The 23725-nt window shown below is 43.8% G+C and overlaps 1 protein-coding gene across 2 annotated transcripts in view; it reads right to left on the bottom strand.

The window, feature by feature from the left end:
• The window catches only part of ADCY8 (adenylate cyclase 8), a 228347-nt gene that overhangs the window by 127880 nt on the left and 76742 nt on the right, over positions 1-23725 (bottom strand). For both annotated transcript variants that reach the window (XM_057532097.1, XM_057532098.1), the window contains exons 3-5: positions 23408-23538; positions 14505-14616; positions 5304-5431 (exon numbers count right to left, since the gene is read on the bottom strand). In XM_057532097.1, the coding sequence (XP_057388080.1) occupies positions 5304-5431; positions 14505-14616; positions 23408-23538 (371 nt within the window). The remainder of the gene's footprint in view (positions 1-5303; positions 5432-14504; positions 14617-23407; positions 23539-23725) is intronic.

Genomic DNA, 23725 nt, shown 5'->3' with positions numbered 1-23725 from the left:
CAAAAGCTAAGCCAATTCAGCACCACCAAACCAGCTTTACAACAAATGCTAAAGGAACTTCTCTAAGCAGGAAACACAAGAGGAGGAAAAGACCTACAATAACAAACCCAAAACAATTAAGAAAATGGTAATAGGAGCATACATATCGATAACTACCTTAAACAAAAATGGATTAAATGCTCCAACCAAAAGACACAGACTGGCTGAATGGATACAAAAACAAGACCCATATATATGTTGTCTACAAGAGACCCACTTCAGACCTAGGGACACATACAGACTGAAAGTGAGGGGATGGAAAAAGATATTCCATGCAAATGGAAATCAAAAAAAGCTGGAGTAGCAATTCTCATATCAGACAAAATAGACTTTAAAATAAAGACTATTACAAGAGACAAAGAAGGACACTACATAATGATCAAGGGATCAATCCAAGAAGAAGATATAACAATTGTAAATATTTATGAACCTAACAAAGGAGCACCTCAATACATAAGGAGAATGCTATCAGCCATAAAAGGGGAAATCGACAGTAACACAATCATAGTAGGGGACTTTAACACCCCACTTTCACCAATGGACAGATCAACCAAAATGAAAATAAATAAGGAAACACAAGCTTTAAATGACACATTAAACAAGATGGACTTCATTGATATTCATAGGACATTGCATCCAAAAACAACAGAATACACTTCTCAAGTGCTCATGGAATATTCCCCAGGATAGATCATATCTTGGGTCAGAAATCAAGCCTTGGTAACTTAAAAAAATTGAAATTGTACCACAATTCTATGAGACTAGATATCAAAATACAAACACATGGAGGCTAAACAATACACTACTAAATAACCAAGAGATTACTGAAGAAATCAAAGAGGAAATCAAAAAATACCTAGAAACAAACCTAGGGGCAGGACAGGAATAAAGACACAGACGTAGATAATGGACTTGAGGACATGAGGAGGGGGAAGCGTAAGCTGGGACGAAGTGAGAGAGTGGCGTGGACATATATACACTACCAAATGTAAAACAGATAGCTAGTAGGAAGCAGTCGCATAGCACAGGGAGATCAGCTCAGTGCTTTGTGACCACCTAGAGGGGTGGGATAGGGAGGATGGGAGGGAGACGCAAGAGGGAGGAGTTATGGGGATATATGTCTATATATAGCTGATTCACTTTGTTATACAGCAGAAACTAACACACAATTGTAAAGCAATTATACTCGAATAAAGATGTTAAAAAAAAGTTGTTATAAAAAAAAAAAAGGACCACCGTGGAGATACTTAGACAGGGAAAACTGTTCCCTTATGTTTGTACTTCTGTCTTGCCTCTTGCTCCCTTGTGAAGCCTTCCAATGCTCTAAGCAGCATCAGCTAATCCCAGCCTTTCCTGATTCCACACTCTGTCCCCGCTTGTCTGTGATTGGAGGAGAATCTCTATCACATATTTGGAGCGATCAGTGAATAAGGTCCCAGGGTCATTTAGACTACTGGTTTGCCATTTGTGCAAGAATTACAAATCTTACCCAAACAAGGAGCCTACTGTATCTGCTTGGATCCCGATGCCATCTCACCATCAGAGAACCAGTCTCTCACTGCCGGTCTGTTCTCTGGGAACTGGTAATGGGTTTCATACTCTTTGAGGAAATGCCAGGGACAAGGAGAAACCCTGACAAGGTAGAGGCAATACCTCAATACGGATGCATCTCTGATGACAAATACACAGAGTTTCCATCAAGTCCGGGGACACCATTCAATAAATGGTTTATTGACATTGTATTACAACATATGCAATATGATGTTATGTATGGTTCCAGACTTTATGGCTTCTTTGGAGTTTTCCAGTTGGAACAAGTGCCTTTGGGGCTGACTACAAAATTTCATTGTGTGTAAGTGGTAGTTGGTTGAGATTTTTGACTTTTTGGTAAAGCAATGTAAGTGGGATTCTCTTATACACACAGTGAGGTGCAAATATTGTCTGCTGGTAATTCCTCAGAGTGTAATATTACTTGACAGTAAGAGTAGAAACTCTAGAAGTCTGAGCCAATTGCAACCAAGGCTTGCCTAATTCTACAGTTCTTGTTTATTTCTCTGCACCATGCTTTGTTGGTAACTGGAAGAATTCATGCTGGACCTCAAATCACCTATATTATAATCAAGGAGTTGTTTGAGTATTAATAGACTCTGACTCATGAAGTTAAAAAATACCCTCCTGAATTGTTTTATTCTAAAGAAGTAAAAGCAGCATTTAATAAACTAACAAGAGAAAGCCCTTGAATCACTTCAACCCATCCAAATCTCACTGTTGCACTCCAAAACTTCAGAAAGGAGACTTTAAATTGGTTAAAATGGTCAGGAGGGATAAGATTCTCTCTATAGAGATAAATGGTAATGTTCTAAGAATCTTAAAGCATTTTGATAATCAATGTTTATTTCTTCTGCAATGCCATCTCTGCAGCATATCTTCTGCTTAAGTTCAAGATGGGAACTCCTATGGAAAGTCTGTGGATGAATGGATAAAAAAGATATTCTCTCTTCTTCCCTTCCTTCCTTCCTTCTTTCTTTCCTTTCTTTCTCTCTCTCTCCTTCTCTTTTTCTCTACACACACACACACACATACCCACACACTGGAATATTATTCAGCCTTAAAAAAGAGGAAATCCTGCTATCGGCGGCAATATGGATGAATGTGGAGGACATTATGCTCAGTGAAATAAGCCAGACAGAGAAAGACAAATACTCCATGGTATCACTTATATGTGGAATCTAAAAAAAAGTTGCACTGATAGAAACAGAGTAGAAAGGTGGTTGTCAGGGGCTAGGATTGGGGTAGGGAAAAGAGGAACTGTTGGCCATGGGGTACAAACTTTCATTTTAAGATGAATAGGTTCTGAGGTTCTAATGTAAACATGGTGACTATAGTTAATAATACTTATCATATACTTGAAATTTGCCAAGAGTAGGTCTTAAGCATTCTCGTCAAAAAAAAGATAGCTACGTGAGGTGACGGATGTGTTCATTAACTTGATTGTGATAATCATTTAAAAATGTGTAAGTATATCAAATTACCACATTGTGCACTTTAAATATATACAATTTTATTTGTCAATTATATCTTAACAAAAATTTAGAGAAAGAAAGAAAGAAAGGAAAGTTTTGCTGCTTAAACTTGATTTTGACATGGTTGGTAAATCACAGACTTTCAGAGGCTTCAGAACAGGTCTAGTCCAACTTCCTCATTTCATAGACAAGCCTCCAAGTAATATCTCTAATGGGCACCGACAGACAAGAGAAGGACCCCCGAGTGACCTATTCATCACTGTATTTCCAGGGCTTAACACAGTGTCTGACACATGGTAGAACTCAACAAATTATTTGTTGACTGACCCACTGATTGACTGACAGAATAGCGTTCGCATATCTCATCAGCTGTAGAGTTGGTACAAGGCATTGGGTCTTCTGGGTGTCGGTCCCACTGTCTCCCTTGAAACCAGTCAACATATTATCACAATTCATCTTAGTTTTCAGGGCAAGACTCTCAAGTGTCCAAATTAACAGCAAGAAGCACCTGCAGCCTTTTGCATCTACCAAAGGCTGATCAAAAGGGAACTCTGGGTGGCAGTGGTGGGCTACTTTTCCACGGTCCCTACTGGGGGAAACATCTGCATCTCTGTAAAAGAGGGGGCAAGAGCAGAGTGGACATTTCCAGTCTCTCTCCACCTGCCTACTTGGTCTTAGGGATGGTTATGGTTGGATTTTCATCATATACCTCATGGAAAAGCACCTCATGCCTTGATCAGGCCCTGGTTGTGGGTAAGTTCCAGAGGTGGGACCCTGAGGGACCACCTGGGCGGCATATCTGCCCACCCAGAGTGTGATTTCAGGCTCAGTATTGAAACGACCAGTGTCACTTCAATGGAGCAGAATCATATTTAGGAAAAGGGCTTCTGTGCCCTCTTCTTAACTAGGGGACTTCACAGCATTTCCCAATGTCAACAGACCTCTGCCTGAAACCTGAATAAAGTCAGGGATCTGTCAGCAAGTAGAAGGGTCAGGCACACTGTGTTGGCTGTGGCCAGGTTCTAGAAAGGGAGCCTCCAACTCCTTAGATGCCTCTTGCCTGTTCCTGGATTGGTCTTGGGAACCAGCAGGCAAGCTGAGCCTACAGTGGAGGGTGTGTGTTTGGGGGGGAGCGGAGCAGGGGTTGTTGTCCTGGCTGACCTTGAATCCAGACTGACACACCCGAGCATCACACGGACGCCTGACAGACCACACCACCAAGGTGTGAGTGCACGAGGAGAGTCTGGTGGTCTGTTTCCAACAGTGCTCTTCTTCCCTTATAAGATGAAGACATAATCCATGGAGATTTCTGCCCATGTGTCCGCTCTTTACTCCCTTTGTTGTGGTTGTGGGAAGATGTGATGCTTGGAAGATCTGAAAACATTTTGGAACCTTGAGGGGAGCTTTAGCAATACTGAGCTTCTGTCCCAAAGCCATAAACAGTCTAGCTCCAAAGTCCTGGACCGCAATAACTCATCCCCCTTTGATTCAGCCTCTATTTGTCAGCTACACTCACCAAAGCCAAAAGCACTTGCCACACCCCCATGAAGACACCCAGGTTGCCCTTCAGTGATTCCTGTTGGCCTTAGGATAAAATGCAACCCTTTAACACGGCTGAGAAAGCCCTGCAGGTTCTGGATGCTCCCAGGGTGCCGTCTACCTGTCACCACCATGTCCACCCCAGGCTCCACCAGCTGCCACTACAGCACATCCCGAATCCTGCACGTGGCCACCTATCTTCCAAGCGCTCCATTCCACCTCCAGGATCTAATGTCTTACTTTTCAGGTAACAGCTTAGACATCTGTACTCTGGAAAGTCTTCTCCAGCACCCCAGGTTGCACTAACTGTTGCTTCTCTATCGCCCCCGAGCACCCTGGTTTGATTCATCTCAGAGCGTATTGTACCATATTGGAATCGTCTATGCATTTATCCTTCCCACCGCACTGTCATCTCCCTGAAGGCAAGCACTATGCCCATCATGTTCCCTGCTATATCCCCACAAGGACATTGGTCATACGAATGTGTTGCACAAATAATTGAAAGGGAGGTATAACTAGAACATAATGAAGCTAGCGGTTCCTAAGGGAGAACTAATGGGTATACAGTCTTCATGAAATAAGTCAAAGAGCTCCACCTTTCAACGTACACGTGATCGACCGCAAAGGATAGATGGGGTGGTTTTGGTCTTTCCCATCAAGCACATCGAAGGCTCGGGTATTAGGGAGAAGGTCCCAAATTACCTGATGGTTTTGATCATGCTGAGGCCCATTTCAACGCAGCAGTGGGCGTGGTCCTGGCGGGGCTCAGGAAGTCCCGAAACGCAGTAGTAGCAGTCCCCCAGGATTTTAATGCGGAGGCAGTGATGCTCCTGAAAGGAACAAGGTGGGAGAGGGAAGGACTGAGTCAGCAGGCAGGCGAGTGCTTCCGAAAGCCTTGGGAAAGAGGGGAGCCAGGTCAGCAGGTCTGCACCTCGGGATCAGGGGCTTCTACCTTTGAAATGTGCTGCTATTTTCTTCCCAGGAAATTGGAGGGGGGAGTTGAAGGGCTCAGTGGTGGAATGGAGTCGTGGAAAAGCACTGGATTTTGAGTTTGACAGATACAGGGCCATATCCCAACTCTGCCACGTAGTAGCTTTCTGATCTTAACCCCCTATGGAACACTGAGCACCCCAATCCTGCTCCCACTGATGCATTTCTTCTCAGGACATGACTCTGGATTAACAGTTTATATCAGTTGCTAGCTCAACAATAAGCACTTAAAAAAATAAATCACTAAGGGACACCAACTGTTCCAACTCTATATAAAGTCCTTTCCCAATGACGGTACTGGCACCTTAAGAAGAGGGCCTGACTGTGTCTTTTTTTTTTTTTTTAAAGGAATTCCTATTTATTTATTTATTTATTTATTTATTTATTTATTTATGGCTGTGTTGGGTCTTCGTTTCTGTGCGAGAGCTTTCTCCAGTTGCAGCAAGCGGAGGCCACTCTTCATCGCGGTGCGCGGGCCTCTCACTATTGCGGCCTCTCTTGTTGCGGAGCACAGGCTCCAGACGCGCAGGCTCAGTAGTTGTGGCTCACAGGCCTAGTTGCTCCGTGGCATGTGGGATCTTCCCAGACCAGGGCTCGAACCCGTGTCCCCTGCATTGGCAGGCAGATTCTCAACCACTGCGCCACCAGGGAAGCCCTGACTGGGGCTTATACATACTTGTATTCATTTACTGATTCACACGCTTGCTCATTGATAAAAACATCAGGTGTGCATCTATCATAAAGCAAGCATTGTCCCTGACACAAAGATGATTAAAACAACCCCTGTGATATATTAAACAGAATGCACCCTCACAAGAACCTGGAGGTAGGTGCAATTTTTATCCTGGTCACTTCACCAGTGAGAAGCAGGACACACCGGTTTGTCTGGTGGATTCACAGTCTTGAAGACATGATCCTTACAAAGTTTCAAAGAGCAACAAGCACCTAGGAAATGGTGCATACTTTCACATTGGATGGGAATAGGCTGGATTTTGCAGGTTATAGAGGAAAGGGAACTTGGGGCGGTAGAGCATAGGGGCTAAGAGCACTGGCTGAGGAGTCCCATTGCAGATCAAATCCTAGACCCCCCACCCCATCCTCACTGTGTGTTTTTAGGTAAATTACTTAAGCTCTGAGCCTCCATTGCCTCATCCATAAAATGGGGATAAGAATAGGACCTCACTGTGTGATTGTAAAGATGTAGGAAGATGAGGCATGTGAAGGCTTAGTATAGGGTTCAGCAGATGGGGCACTAAATTAATGTCGCCCGTCTCTATGATGATGACTTGGACTCCTGTCCTCGTTCTTTCACATTTCTATCTGTGACACAGGCGGATTCTCTCTAGGTCTCCTTGGGTAGATGGTTGGGACAGAACGACTCTGAGATGTCTTCTAGATTTGAAGCCCTAGGTGCCTGTGGGTCTATGGCTTTGTGGGTTAAGGGCTCTCCTTGGGAAACCAGAGTCCAAGGGCAGGAGGAGGGGAGTTGCAGACAGAAAGGGGCCTACTGAGATGCCAGCAGCACAGTGGATGCCCTGGTACTGCCAAGTTATAAAGCGCCATGCTGGTTTCCTAATCTGATCAGGGGTTGGGACATCATGTTTGGGTAACAAGTGAAATCACTTTCCCAATAAAAAACAAATATCAGACAGGGAAAAGAGAATCAGAACTGGCTCTGGTGTTTCCCTGTCTGGATCAGATATCCAGGGCCTTGCCAACCTTCCCAAATGGGCACAGATGCGATCTTCAGAACGCTGATAGCAGGCACAGCTATCCCACGGTTATTTTTAGGAGTGTGTGGTTCCTATCTATTGGCTGCTTCAATGCAACTAATTTTGTAAGAGAGCAAAAAGGGAAGCTCAAGACCTTCACTTGTTTCTTCTAAGACGCTCTAGACTGTTATGGCCAGAATGCAACTAGGGAGACCTGACCCACTGGTCCTGGCAGTTTCCAGATTTGTGGAGTCCATGGGACAGTTATAAAAAAAACCCAGAAGGCCCAAGGCACTGCTCTAGAGTTCAATTTTGTGTTTTGCCAAGGAAGTATGAAAAGTCCATCAACATACAAAAATAACAACCAAACTACCCAACTATCCCCATCACTTTATAAAAGAAAGGGCGTTTTTAACACCAAAAAAGTAAAAAGACATATTCTTGGAATAAAGGAAAGTTCCTGGCACTAAATGAAATGAATGATAAAAACTCAATACATTGCAGTGTGTGTGTGTATATATATATATATATATATATACATATATATATATATATATAAATACACACACAACTGCTGTACATATTTATGCTACATATACTGCTGTATATATATATGTTGTGTATATGTGTATATATTACAGTTTTATATGCATATACATATGTATCTCGCATGTGGCCACCAGTTAAAACTTCCTAACATTTGTTTGCAAAGGAGCAAATCCCTTATTCTGATTCTGCAGCGGAGAACACTGAGGCTGGGAGGTAGGGGTGGGTGACTTCAATCAGCCACACTTTGCCTTCAGATGGTCTCTGGGGCAGAGCCTGCTGTGACTCGGGCTGTTGGTAGCCTGGTCAGCAGAGAGATCTGCCTCCCTGTTGACAATGGGGAGGGGGGAGGGAAAGGGTAGAGCAGGAAATACTTTGGTCTAAGAATCAGACCTCCTCATTCTAGTCAAATTTACCAGCTGTTTCACCTTCGACAAGTCACCGAAGCCACTGATCTGTGGGTTTCAATTCCCCATATGCGACGCATGTCAAAATGATCCCCTTGCCCTTAATACATAACTAAGTAAGCATGGCCATCAACTAGCAATGCCAGTGATAGCTAACCTGAAAATAGTCTTCTCCACATTTAATGCTATGCCTTATCTTTTCTCCTTTGAGTCTCACAATAACCCTGAACATGGCAGACCATGTTTTTAGATATGAAAATTTCAGTGTAAGAGAGATGGAAAACCTCCCATACCACAGAGCAGCTGGCTAAAAAGTAATGGATATGGATTATATATGATATTCAGAAGCTCCAAGTCAGTGATTTTTCCATGCAAACATAGGTGAAAACATTTTGGAAAACTTTAGGGAAAGGCAGTTGTATTTATTGAGCACATACTATGTGCCAGGCTATGTGTTAAAGGCATTATATTGATCTTGTTTAGTCTTTATGACCATATTCTGAGTCATGTGCCACTTCACAGATGGCTTAAGGAAGTGAAGGTCACACAGCAAGTGAGAGACAGAAGTGGAATTCACAGCATGTCTGTTTGACTTTGGGACTCCATGCTCTTTCTTTACAAAACTGCAGAAATTATGGCAGAGTCCAGAATGGTAGATCTCCTGACAAAAATGTATTTTGGAAGGAGATCTGTAAAATAGTTCATTACCCTTTGGAAGGTGAAGATGTTTGTAACCCAGGGTTCATTTTTCTTCTAAACAAAAGGTGAAGCTGGCAGCCTCCTTGAAAAACTGTGGGCCCTATATAAATGGTATGTATATATGCATATGTGTATATATACCAATCATGTATGTATATATAAATATAAATATAAATATGAAAGGCCTGTCTTCTCATCTGTCAAGTTCTGTCAATTTGCAGACACATTTTTCTGATCAATTCCCGTGAGCTGTCAGACGATTTAACAGTAATATCCAAGCAACTTCTTTTTACCAGAAACTGCTTTGAAAAACTCGTATTAAAAAAGCCAGGTTGCTTTGAAAAAAGATACTGAAAAAGAAAAATAAAGTAGGGTGAGGGTCTTGTAAATTTTATTGAGTTAGTCTTAATATAATCCTTTTCCTCCCATCTTGATGGCTTTGATATGATAAAAGTCTTGGAAAAAAATCCAGAGAATTTATGAAACCATGTATGCACATAACACTGAGGAGATACAGGCACCAAATTATCAAAGATGGTTATATCTTTGAGGAGGGGTAAGATTACAGGGATACATACTTCTCCATTGTCTCTATCTCTGATGTTTGAATTTTAGATAATGGACAAGTATTGCTTTAGCAATCAGAAAAAAAAATGAAAAGAAAAAAGACTCTCAGAACAAAAACATTAGTGCTATGAATGCACTTAAAAAAGTTATATTAGAAATCATGACAATTTTTATAGTACTTTATCTAATTGTAATTATATAAATTAACACATGAATATATTGTCCTAGTAAAAATGAAACTGTAGATAAGTCTCCTTTAGTAGCCTCTCCCCCTCAGACACACCACACCCTGGAAACCTGGTCTCCTTTCCCCTCTTGAGAGGCTGTTATGCATTAAAATATTCATTTCTATGTTTATATATATGCACCATTTTTCATGCTCTTTAGCCATAAATTGATCATACTATGTTTATAGATCTGAGACATCCTTTATCATGCAACAACATGTCTTGAAATTCTTTCTATATTAGTACAGAAATAGCTATCTCATTCTTTAAAATCTGTTGATTAGCTTTCCAGAGTGGTGGAATTGTTCCTTGTAACAATAATTTAGGTTGCTTCCCGTTTTGTCAGCAATCTGAAACAAGGCTTAAGATGTAATGATGCTGATTTTAAAGCCTTGATAATAGCATACATATTTTTCATTCCTAATTTGTTAGGGAGAGGAGTAGGTAGGGACTACTTTATTTACTTATTTATTTTTTAAATAAATTTATTTATTTAATTTATTTATTTTTGGGTCTTCATTGCTGCGTGTGCGCTTTATCTAGTTGTCGTGAGCGGGGGCTCCTCTTCGTTGCAGTGTGCGGGCTTCTCATTGCAGTGGCTTCTCTTGTTGCAGAGCATGGGCTCTAGGCACGCAGGCTTCAGTAGTTGTGGCTCGCGGGCTCAGTAGTTGTGGCTCGTGGGCTTAGTTGCTCCGCGGCATGTGGGATCTTCCCGGACCAAGGATTGAACCCGTGTCCCCTGCATTGGCAGGCGGATTCTTAACCACTGCACCACCAGGGAAGTCCAGGACTACTTTATTTTTTTAAAAAAAGATCAAAGATTAAAAGTTACTAGAGTTTGCCAAGGGCACTAGAAAGGGTCAAAAACACTCTGCTTTGAGCAGCCACAAGGGCACTGAGGAATTCAACCACACTAAGAGGATCTTTAATAGAAGGTTTTGAAGTTTTTGCCTGCATCATAATAATGCAGTGGATAAATGGGAAGGTTCAATGGATGATATTTACATGGGAAGTGGGTTCTGTCAGATGTACGACATAATGAAAATCTAAAGCAAATAATTATGGCAAGGCAGACACAGATCATTATAAAGCCACAGAATTTTGACGCTAAAAGATAACAGGGGCTTCCCTGGTGGCGCAGTGGTTGAGAATCTGCCTGCCAATGCAGGGGACACGGGTTTGAGCCCTGGTCTGGGAAGATCCCACATGCCGCGGAGCGACTAGGCCCGTGAGCCACAGCTACTGAGCCTGCGCTTCTGGAGCCTGTGCTCTGCAACGGGAGGGGCCGCGATAGTGAGAGGCCCGCGCACCGCGATGAAGGGTGGTCCCCACTTGCCGCAAGTGGAGAAAGCCCTCGCACAGAAACGAAGACCCAACACAGCCATAAATAAATACATAAATAAATAAATTAAATAAAATAAAAAAAGATATCAGAAAAGGCAAGTGCAATCCCCTTTTACACAGAAGCAAAGTCTGTGACCCACTTGGTTAAGTGATTTGCCTAAGGTTGGGGGCAAAAACATTTAAAGTAGGTTTTCTCATTCCAAGTTGAGTAGAATTGTTTTCACTGGCAGAGTTTCTCAAGCTTTTCCACAGAAGCCCTCTAGAGTAGAACAGACTGATGCACCTGGGGTGGGTGGGTGGTGGGTAGGGATGGGGTAGGGGGTAGAGTGGGAGTTACGGAGTACTTATGGGTGCTGAGTACTTATTTTGAGCCAGTCTCTGTGTATTGTTTCATTTACCCTTCATTATAATTCTGATAGGAAAACTGAGACTCAGAGAGGGGATTTGTACAGTTAATTGAAGTCCAGCCCATAGTTGGAGTCCTAGAAATCTAAATCTTCAAGTTGGCTGGCATGAACGGCAACACATCTCTGACATCTTGCTCCATCCCTTAAAGTGCCTGGGGGCACTGCTTAGTGGTCAGGAGTGATCGCCTGGTCTCAGATGGTCTGAATCACAGATGCACCACCTACCAGGGGTTCTGGGAAGATTATTTTACTTCTTTGAGTTTCAATCACTTGTTCTGTAAAATGGGAACAATAAAGAACCTCTCCTGTAGGTTTGTTTTAAGAACTAAATTAGGTAATCCAGGGCAAATATGCAGTCTAGTGCATAATGTACACCAGGCAGTTTATGAATGTTAAATATGATCAAATTAATAATAATTTTACTCCCTCACTTATATGTGTTTAGTTTGATTTTTTTCTTTAAATCTTTCAGTAAGACTCCTTCTCCAGAAGATGGACTATATAGCTTCTTGCACCCACTGGGGCTCGATGAGCTGTGTACCCCCATCTCACTCTCTGTCCCCCACCATGTACACTGTAACCAGGGCAAAGAGCCCGGGCTACAGGACCAAGTCCATGTTCCTTAAAATGTCACATGGTGCCCTCCAGACTTGTTTCTCCTTTCCTCTTCAAGCTCACTTCTCACTGCAGTCTCCCATGCCCTTTACGCTCCAGCAATCTTGAGCTCCTTATAGCTCCCCAAATAAGCAGCACATTTCCACATTTTCACACTTTCCTGCCTTTGCATCATGGCTCAGCCTGGAAGGCTCTTCATTGTCTAATTTGATGCCGGGAAAGCTCCTGCTCGTCCTCACACCCACTTGCATGTAGCCTCTTGTCTTCATGGTGCTACATTGCCGCCCTCCTCACCCCAAGCACTGACTGTTCCTTCTTTCGTCCACCAGGACTTCTGTGCCTATTGCTTGCACCACACTGTCCTGCGAATTTTACGGACTTGTCTTTCTCCCTTAGGAAACTCTGAGGGCAGGGACTGGTTTTGTCTTGCCAGAGCCCTGCACGGTTCCTGGCACCTAGTAAGTACACAGTAAGTGTTGGCTAACAACTTGGATTACATTTTACATAACAATCCTTTCTCTGAGTCAATGGGGATTACTGTGACACCAGAAACTAACCTTGATCACATCTCTCAGTTCTCTTTGGAGGGTCATTTTTGTTCATCTTAGCATCTCTGAGCAGAAATATTTAGAACCAGAATGTAATGCAGAATAACGATGTGTACTGGCACCAACCGCCCTTGAGGCAACAATAAAAAGAAATGGTGTACATTCTTCCCCACCTTCACATTCCAAGTCCTTCAGGTTAATCCAACCCTTCTAACAGGAGGAGACTTCAGTTTCCACCTCTTCTTCTGCTCATGTCAGTCTCCTATTCAATAGTTGTCCAGTAGCTACAGATTACAATGCAGGGTCCTTGGCAGGTCCTTGCTTATTTTTCTAGCCTCACCTCTACCACTCCCTACCTTGAATTCCCCTTTCAGCAGTGCTAAATCTCTTCTGGTTCTCTACACATAGAGCATGTTAATTTTTGTTCTCCCCTCTGCATACGATGACCTTCCCTGCCTTCTTCACCTCAATTATACACCTAACTCGTGTATAATTTTTATACAATAAAATTTACCCTTTTGATAAATGCGTACAGTCATACTCACATATAGAGCAACCGGACCACTCCCCAAATCCCCTCACCCTATGCTTCTGTGCAATCAGTCCACTGCCTCCACCCCTTACCCCTCCTGACAATCACTTATCTCTTTCCTGTCCCTATAATTTTTGTCTTTTCTAGAATGTCTTACAAATGGAATCATAAAGTGTCTAGCCTTTTGTGTCCGGCTTCTTTCACTTATCATATTGCAGTTGAGATTCACTGATGTTGTTAAATGTACTGGTGATTTATCCCTTTTGATTGCTGAATGGTATTCCATTTGTTTTCTCCTTTTTAAGACCCAGCCTAAGAATCACTTTCTCCCGGAAGTCTTCTCTGATCCAAGGGTTATATGTTGTTTCTGGTTCCCATAGCACCCTAGACTTCCCTTCATCATGGCACATAGCACATTGTACACTGATGACTTTTTTAGGTATCCATGACTAGACTTAGCTCTAAGGGGGAAGGTGTGTTTTAGTTATTTCCATATTCCCAACACAACACCTACTAGGTGCTCAGATGCAAGTGTGAATGGATCTCTGTTGGAGTGAGGCAGCCTTAAAATAGGACATTTTGATAACCTAACAATGAACTCCCACTGATGGGGTCTCATTAAACTCTCACCACAGCCTGTGAAATTGACACTAGTATACACCCTTTACAAAGCAGGAAGTTAAGTCATGCCAATTTGAACCCCAAACCGACTCTAAAATATAGCATGACAGTGACATTCCTCTGTAATTTGAGTGGCTTGAGGACTAGGAATTTGTGTTTTGGTGGCAAATGTTCATCTCCTTTAACCTGTTCTCTATTTTAGCTCTGGTCAAGCCAGCAGAAAAAGAAAGGTAGTGTCTTGTTGGCTAAAAACAAAGCTCTTAAGTCAAACAAAATGGTGGCGGGATGGGCCAGTAGCTCACTGGTCCTTGAGAAGAGACTAATTCATTCCAGATGGCCGCGGTTGGCTGGGAAACTGCAGGCAGTCATTCCTGCATGAAGCAACACTGAGCCTGCAGCTGGATGGTGGCCGGCCACAGGCAGGGGGAAATGGAAAGCAGATTAAAAAGGACTTTGGTTTAATTGTCACTCAGCCAGCTGTCTCTCAGCTAGGAAAATCTGACAAACCTCCCGTCCGAGACCTGTAAATAACTAACATCGGTCCCCAGAATGCGCGAGGGTAAGGGATCCGTGTCTGGGGTCACGATGCGGAATGACATTGTGATGAAGGCTGAGTCCCTCTCTTCCCTAGTTCCGCATGCAGTCCCTCACTCCTGCGAAGACTAGGAGGCGATTAAATTCAACTCACATGGGCCAGTCGATCAAATCTGGCAAAGAGCTCGTTGAGCATCCTGACCAGCTCCTGGGCAGACAAGGTCGTGGAGAGGTTGGTAAATCCTTTAACATCTGCAAAAAGAATACTAGACAACAGGGAAGGGATGGGGTGGGGAGAAAGCACATTAATATTTTAATCTATCCTGGGAGACACATCACCATTCAAACAAACCAACTGTGGTCTGAGATTTTAGCTCTCCTTGCCACAGGAGTCTCAAGGAATGCCTCAGTGTTTAACAAACATCTCAGCAGGGAGCCCACCCAGGGGTTCAGGAAGGACAAACAGGCAACGGAAAGCCCTTCTTCCTGTGCAGGGCTGTGGAGTGTGGGCAATGCAAACAACCCAAAAGGGAATTTTTCACTAGGAACAGATCAATTTATTGTGGAAAGCAAAATGAAGCATTATGAATTCTCTCTATATTTTCACAATGAACAGCAAAGCAGACGTCATGAGCACAGAGCAAAATGGACACGGGGACAAAAGAATGCAAAACCTCATTATCTTCAGCCCAATGACACACATATACTCTACCCAAAACTGCAGGCAAAGAGAGTCAGGCATTTTTCAAAAATTGTGGGAATAGGTAGCAAGCCTGGGAGACCTTAGGCAGAATAATTAATTATCTGAAACGCACATTTACTAAGAATTTCAGTTAGGTGAGGTCCGATACTATGCATATGGCTTGGTGGAAGGGAAGGGGCAGCCCTTGAAAGCCTTATACACGCAAGGCATTGTATGAACACTGTTTTGTTAATCCATCCAGTTACCCTGTGGGGAGGGGACTGTTCATTCCATTGTGAAGATGAGGAAAGTGAGGCTCAGAGAGGAGGAAAACTTGCTCAACATTTGCTAGTAGCCCGGGGGGCAGAGCTGGGATTGTGCACGTGGCTGAACTGCACGGTGGGGCACTGCTTCACCCCCCTTAACACACCATCCCAGGGACTGATGCAATCACAGGCACACCTCTGAGAGGAAGGATGGAACACCAAAGAGGGTACCGTATTTTCTTGATTCTTGCGTTTTATCATCTCTGAAACTGACGGCATTCTGCAGTGTGTCAAACTTTTTGATTATTTTTCTTAGTGTTGCATAAAATGATGGTGAGTCTTACCATTGGTGTGACTTAGTTTTAATGAAATAGGTGAATCAGCCAGAAGGCACTGTGGAATGTGCATTGACTTACTTTGGTCACCCCTGGTATTCAGTGGTTCTTAAAGTTGTCTCCATTTTTATGGATTCTCGTTCCTAAAATATGTACAAGTATTCAAAATTTTGCACTTCATTTCAAGGGATCTGTACCTTCCCATAAGCCCATTCAGATTCTCATTAAGAATTTTTAGACCTCAATTTAAAAACTATTGCTTTAATTAATTAGATAATGCCTTAATTATTTTAGCAAACATTAATGTATCTACTATGTGACCAGCTACACACTGTGCTAGGAAGTTGTATTAAATGATAAAGAAGCCCCAGTGCATGTCCTCAAGATGCTTAGAGTATGGGGAATGGAGTTGGGTTGACAAAGAGAAAGACAGAAACAACATAGGCAATGACTACTGTGATAAAAAGACACACACTGGGGATGACCAGCCATTGGGGCATCAGGAGTTTTCTAGTGAAGCAAAGTCCAGGCCGAGTCTTCAAGGACCTAGGGGACTTAATGGGTAAAGTGAGTAAATGAATGGCTGCTCTTAGCAAGAGATCAGCACATACTAGGGTCTGGAGGAAGAACAAGCAAATGTACCAGGGTTCTGCAAGTATTCAAGGACAGCTAGTGAAAGGGTAGTACTGAGCAAGGAGGGTGGGACGAGAAGAGGGAAGAGGGAGAGAAAAAAAGAGAGAAAGAAGGAGGGAGGAAGGGAGAGAGAGAGAGAGAGAGAGAGATGAGGTCAGAGAAGTAAGCAGAGGAACAACACAGAAGGGCTTGATTAGCTAGGTTGATGAATACAGACTTTTCCCTAAACATGATGGAAAGCTAGTGAAGGGTTTTAAGCGTGGGAGTGGTACCTTTAGATTTTTAATGTATAAGGCTTCCTCTGGCAGAGTCACTACACTGCCACTGTCCTCTACAGCTTTCTGGTGGCATAGCAGCTGGTCACATGCATAGGATTTGAGTCTAGACAGATTGGGGTTCAAACCCCAGATCACCACTTATGAATACTATGAACTTCTCCAAGCCTTTGTTTTATCTACTGAAGATGATTGCAGTACCTACCTCATAGGTGGGTAGCAAGTGTTTAGCACAGTGCCTGGCATAGTAAGTGCTGCATAAATGCATTAGCTCTCTCCATGGTTATTGTACAAAAGTGCACTATGATTGAATGGTTGGGAGGAGAGAAAGAGGTAACAGAGAAGGAAGACAGTCTGACCATTAACTGGATTATTTGTTACTTGCGGCTAAAAGAATTCCTGTTGACACAAACCTGAAACAATAGTAGCAGCAATACTTTCAGAGTGTGAACTGTGGAATTGATACGTTCTAAGAGTTCTACGTGTATGAACTCGTTCATTCCTCATAACAACCTATGAGGTAGGACCTAGGATGATCATCTCCATTTACAGATAAGGAAATTGAAGCCTGAGTAACTTTCCCACAGACATGAAAATCTAGGATTTGAACCAGGCAGCCTGGTTCTGGAATCTACACTGTTTATCACTACAGTAATGCTACCTTTGAAGTAAGCCATCATCATGGCAGGTGGGAAGTGGAAGGGCCCAGAGATCATCTAGTCCAACTACTCACTTTATGGAGCCATTTGCCCAAAGCTATTAATATCTATCTGTCTATGGCAGGACAGGTTCATTAATTCATTCATTCAACAGCTAATAAATGGAAGGCCTACTATATATGTCAGATACTGGAGATACAGTGGAGAACAGAAAGTACCACCACAGCCCTTATGAAACGTGCAGTCTATTGAAAGAAGAAATGGATTCCCTGAGAGCAAAGGGCATAAAAGTTTCAGATGTGCTCAGTGTTCCAAAATCATGAATTTTTTTTTTTTTTTTTTTTGCAGTCTTCTGAACACACCATGCTTTAGACACTGGTGTTTGTACATGACGTACCTGCTCCCTGGCATAGTTTCTTTCCTGTTCCTACCTATTAAAATCCTACTTGTCCTTTAAGACCCCACTCATATGCTAAGATTCTACTTTTATGGAGATTTCCCTAAGCATAGCCTGTCACCCCTATTCTAGCCTCCTGCCCAGCCTATGCTCCCCTCTGTCATGGCATTTATCACTTGGTAACACAATCACGTGTGCAAAGTGTGCTCCATCCACGAGCTAAAGAACAGGAAGAGAGTTACCTCTGTATCCCATGCCCCAGCACATGGTGGGCCTCATGGTATATTTCCTGAATTGAATCAACAGAAATCTTCAGAATTGAGTCTTCCTTCCTCAGAGTGTGGTCATGGCCACTGCTGGCATCTCTTGGGAGCTGGTTAGAAATGCAGATCTCAGGCCCCGCCCCAGACCCACTGGATCAGGATCTAACAAGAATTTAACAAGAGCCCTAGGTGATTTGTGTGCACCTTAAAGATGGAGAAGCCCTGGTTTAAGTCATAGTTATGCAATAAGAGTTTGTTGAGCAAAAGACAAGAAGCAGAAACCAGGGCCCTGGTTCTCTCTTGTTCATTCTGCTTCCCCCCACCCCAGGTGCTGGGCTCACGGTCAGTTCTTTTGACTCTAGGTATAAACTTGTAATCTTCCAGATGAATATACCGAAGAGGCCATATTAATTGTCAAATCTAATTTGCTTATATAAGTTGTTTATTTGGCTAAAAATAAGCTATGTTACCTATTAGTCACTCTGCAAACAGAATCCTCAAGGAGAATTCACTAGACTCATTAGGAACACGAGCCCTGTGTAGACTTTTATTCCTAACTTGTGTTCTTGGGCAGGTTATTTAACCACTCTGAGCTTCCATTTTCTTTATAATAAAGCAGAGATCATTAAAGCTACTCTGCAGGATTACTGAAAGATCACTTGTAAATCACAGCATAGTCCTCAATAAGTGGAGAGTATGTAACTCCTTGTGGAAATTTTTGGGAATCGGAGAGTGTTTAATAGATGGCCACACAAACAGACCTCCAAAGCCAAGTTCTCTAGCTCCACTCAACTGCATTTTGCTTGTATGTGAAACGGTAGTCTGCAAGGCCAATGTTAAAACCAAGCAGGACCCTGTGGGGCTCCTGGGCACAAAAGCCTTTCTGTGTCCCCCATTTCTTGATTACAGGAAACAGGCTTCACTCAGCCTCCATGACCTTCCCTGAGTTCCAACCTGCAGGTTCAAACAGTTGCTAATTAGGGAAGGGAGGGGATGCAGAGACAGGGGAGGAACAGTCAAGAAATAATAGTGCAGCCTTGGGGCAGGGTCCTGGTTCCCCCTCAAGGGATACACATAACAACATCTTTGAGCTGCTTTGCAGATACAGAAACCCTCACCAGGTGGGAGAAGTTAACTGTGTGCTGCCCACAAGCACGCAGACCCCAGGCCAGGTGGAACCAGAAGGTTGATGATGCCGACTCCCACTTACCTCCCCACCAACCAATCAGAAGAATGTCCACGAGCTGATCACGCCCTCTTTGAACCATTACTATAAAACTTCTCACTACCCCCACCAGGTTGGTCAGAACACACAGTTTTGAGGGCAGGAGCCCGCCGTGGCCCCCTTTGTCTGGCAAAGCAATAAAGCTATTCTTTTCTACTTCACCCAAAACGCTGTCTCCGAGATTTAATTTGGTGTCAGGGTACAGAGGTCGGATTGGGCTTCAATGTGATGATTTCACATGTTGACAGGCCTGGCTGGGAAGAAACAGCCAGTCAAGAAAGTGAGTAGACTGAGTTATGCCAGCAAATGTGTGCAAATGTACATGGCATGGGGTTTGGGGGCAAAAGGAACGGGGGCAGGGAGCTCTGGTAGAGAAGCTAACTGGTCACCAAATCCATGCCTGCCTGTCACTAGCAAAGACCACTGGCAGGGGCTCTGTGCGCCTCTTATATCGAGGTGGAGCCATGTAATCAGGTCCCATCAATGGAATCTGACCAGAGTGACAGATGCCATTTCTGGGCTGAGGTGGTAAAGAAGCAGGTGTGCCTTTTCTACCCTTTTCTCTCCAAGAGTTGAATGCCGACAACTTTGAAGCCCAAGGGGGTGATACAGCTATGAAATGCAGGGGGCTTTATCCCTGAATCACCCACTGGCAGGGACTATAAGCCAGGGGGAGTTGTGTGGATGAATTATATTGAGTTTACATCATTGAAATTGAGAGGTTATTTGTTAGAGCATTCCCCTATCTAGCACAAGAAATGTCTTAAATATATGGGGAATAAGGAAAGAGAAGTAGAATTGGGCAGATGGGGTTGGAAGCCCAAATGGCTTCTCATAAAAAGCCGAGTGGCCAGGTGGAGCTCCAGAATGAATTTGGTGAAGGCTCATATGTTTGTAGCTGAAATCGACTTGACAGTCCAAATGTTTTGTCCATTTCAAGCAGCTTGGTTTTTGGATTAGGAAACGGAGATCCGGAAAGATGAAATGATGCAACCGAAGTCTCACAGGGGGCTCATGGAAAGCGTTCTGGGATGAAAACCCGGATGCACTCGCCCCATTCCACTCTGGGCCACTCATGTCACCAGGCGTGGCGACTCTTACTGCACCTTACCCGGACAGGATGCAATGAGCTGTACGAAATATGACTGAGTTAGATATTTATAGCAGACTGTTTTTAGGGAAAGGTCACAAAACCATAACAACAAAAAAGCAACAGAGGGCTTCCCTGGTGGTGCAGTGGTTGAGAATCTGCCTGCTAATGCAGGGGACACGGGTTCGAGCCCTGGTCTGGGAGGATCCCACATGCCACGGAGCGGCTGGGCCCGTGAGCCACAACTACTGAGCCTGCGCGTCTGGAGCCTGTGCCCCGCAACGGGAGGGGCCGCGATAGTGAAAGGCCCGCGCACCGCGATGAAGAGCGGTCCCCGCACCGCGATGAAGAGTGGCCCCCACTTGCCGCAACTAGAGAAAGCCCTCGCACGAACCGAGGACCCAACACAGCCAAAAATAAATAAATAAATAAATAAAGTAGCTATAAAAAAGCAACAGAGAAGAAAGAATGAACCAGGTGGGTTTCCTCAAAGACAGTGACAGGATGGGAAATGATTTCAAAAATGCTCCCTTTCCTGCAGTGGGTGTGCTCTGGGGGCTAGGGAACGGGGTGTCGCAGCTGGCCCGACTTTGTTCTCAGACACGGGCTAAGGCCCATCCTCTTCTGCATTTTTCATCTCTGGTCCTATTTTAGCACCCAGCAGCCTTGCAGTGGGCAGGAGGGGCTCCACCGCCCCGAGTTGAGTGCATCTTCCCAGGACCAGCGGGGCTGTGGGCATCTCGCCACCACTGCCTCTGTGAACAGCTGGGAGGGGCCCCTCCAGCTGCCAGGACCTCTGCACATTCTTCTCCCATTAGAAGTGGCTCCTTCACTGCGAGCTGAGACCACTGAGAATGCAGGGCAGCAAATGCAATCTTAATTTAGTGTGGCGCGAAGTTCTGGAAAAGAGTCTGGAGCACAAAATCTCAGTTCAATGATTTAAGATAAATGTGCAGGGGGCAGAAGTAACTTTAGTTGTTCTTCACTAAGGGAAGCACTGAAAATTGATAAGTGCAGGAAGAACTCCAAACATGCCTTTTATTGAACTTAAGCCTCCCAAGTATGTTGACGTGGGTGTGCAGGCTTGTTTATTTTTTTCTTTATGAAGGGCAGTTTTTTTTTTCTCCTCTTTCTCCATGGTAACAGACACTTTTGTAATATGTCATATATATTTTATAATATGTCTTATTTCATTATACTTCATTAAATTACATACCATTATAATTATATATGAATCATTATACTATGTCAATACATATTTCATAATATGTCATATATGTCAAATATATGATATATATTTTGCATTTTTCTTAATTTTATCTCACTGTTCTGCCTTCACTTGTGCTGATTCCTCTGCCTAGGATTCCTTTCTTTGATTTTTTTTTTTCACTTGGCAGACTCAATTTCAAAGAAGGCAAATAAGAATCACCCCTTCTAGGAATGTTTCTCTATGCACCTCCATCCCCACCCCGGGTCTTCCTCTTTTTATGATCTCTTACTGTCTTTTGCTTACTTAATAATAGAACCTCACACTGTATTATAATGACTAGTACTGCCCTGAGCCCGTTGTTCTAGAATTGGTATTGACGAGTTTCCACTGTCTGTGGGACAAATTCCTAGATCTGGAGTGCATCTTGTATTAGAGTTGCTGTTTGACAAGGGACTCTTTGCAAACTCAAGCATCTAAGCCAGTGTAGCTCAATTCTTGGATGAGACCCCGAATGACCTACACTGATATATTTGCTAAAAGGTTGTGTTAGAATCAAGATTTCTGCTAGACTTGCATTCACACAAGTGCCCTGGCACACCAGAAAAACACCCAGAGATGCTGGTGAGAAGGAAAAGTTGTTCTTCCCTCCTACCAAAGCTAGGAGGAAAGGAACTAAGAGGGTACCACTGGTCATTTTTAGAGCTCTTCAACCTATAGATGTTCCGCTATGTTTGGGAAATTCCCACCCTATGATGTTTGGTGGGAGGGAGATACAGTTCTCCTGTACAAGCTGAAAATGCCAGATATTTGCGTCCTGGTCACTTCTGGGGAATGACTGGGCTCAGCCAATCAGACACATCTGCCTCAGGCTTAACTTGAGATGCAAAGAGGCAGGGGGGTCAGAGAGTAGGGCAGGACAAAGGCAGCCAAATCCAGATCCTGGGGGCTGCGGAGGCATTCTGTGTGCAGAGGAGGCAGCTGTGTCTGGGACAGGGTTGGTAGCACAGGGAACGGATTCTTCAGGTACAGTGGAAGCAGCGCCCTCACTGGCCTAGTGCCCTGCTGGGATTTTGACTGTGCTTTCCGCTTCTTTCCAGCCCATCTCCTGAGCCCGCCTCTCCGTCCTTCCCCAATGACTCTGGGAGCCCCCATGTAGCCTTCCAATACATTTCTTTTACATCAGCCAGGGTTGGATTCTTTTTCTGCTTGCAACCAGGAAACACGTCTGAAACAATCTACAATATGCTTAATGCTCTACTATATGCTTATGCCAGTCCTGTGCTTTGTATATATCTTCACTCACATAATCTACATAAACCCCTGTAAGGTGGCTATTAAAGCGCCCATTTTACAGAGAAGGATTCTGAGAGTCAGGTATGTAAATTGCCCAAGGTCATACACAAGGAAGAGGTAGAACTGGGATTGTAAACAGGTCTGTCTCACTGAAGAGGTATATTGTCTGGCACAGTGCTGGGCAAAGAGAGGGCATTGATGGATGGATGGATGGATGAATGAAGGGATGGATGGTTGGGTGTGTGAATGGGTGGAAGGGTCAGTGGATGCAGAATGGATGGATGGGTCAATGAGTGACCAAAAATATGTTTGCAAAAGAAAAATAAGCTGTAATCCTTTTTTTGGTATTGTTTTAAAGACACTTACAAGGAATATAAAAAAGAGACCTATGTAATCACCCCTGAGGCCTCCAGATCACATTCGGGAATTATTTTTCCCATCATAGTGTAACAGGCTTTTGCCTTTCCTACTCAAAATGTAAAGGCAGGCAAGTCTACTGCAGGGGACCCAGGTGGTAAGTCAACTAGCAAATTTAACTGCAGACACTCTTCTCGAGCCTCAATTTGGAAATGCAGAACTCTCTGACGAATAATCACTAGTTGATGAATTACTCAACCAAATGAAGAAAGGCGCTGACATGCGGGCAGACAGAAGTCACGGCCACGAGGTGAGAGCAGCCAGGAGCGCGTGGATCACGCAGAGAACTGGGCGAGGTGTCCTGTTTCTCACCTGACATTCTCGTAGCGATGGATGTAGATCCGGTGGAATTGATGCTGCAGGTGTTCGTCTTCCACGTTGGTCATGTCGTTGATCATCTCCAGGACGACAAACCGAGGGAGCACAGACAGCACAAGCCGCTCCTGGGACACACAAATACAAGGGTGAGGACTAAAGTATCGCCGGCCATATCGGTAAACAAAAGATGTTGCAGCCATCAAGCCATTACGTTACAGCCGCCTGGATGGTGAGCCCTGAGGGAACCCAGGATGGAGACAAACAGCCTGCCCGCTGCCAAGCCCATTTAGCAGTCAGCTGCTGCAGCCCCCC

This window comes from Balaenoptera acutorostrata, chromosome 17 (genome assembly GCF_949987535.1).
Source record: "Balaenoptera acutorostrata chromosome 17, mBalAcu1.1, whole genome shotgun sequence".
Lineage (NCBI taxonomy): Eukaryota > Metazoa > Chordata > Mammalia > Artiodactyla > Balaenopteridae > Balaenoptera > Balaenoptera acutorostrata.
This window is presented reverse-complemented; position numbering and strand designations above follow the sequence as displayed.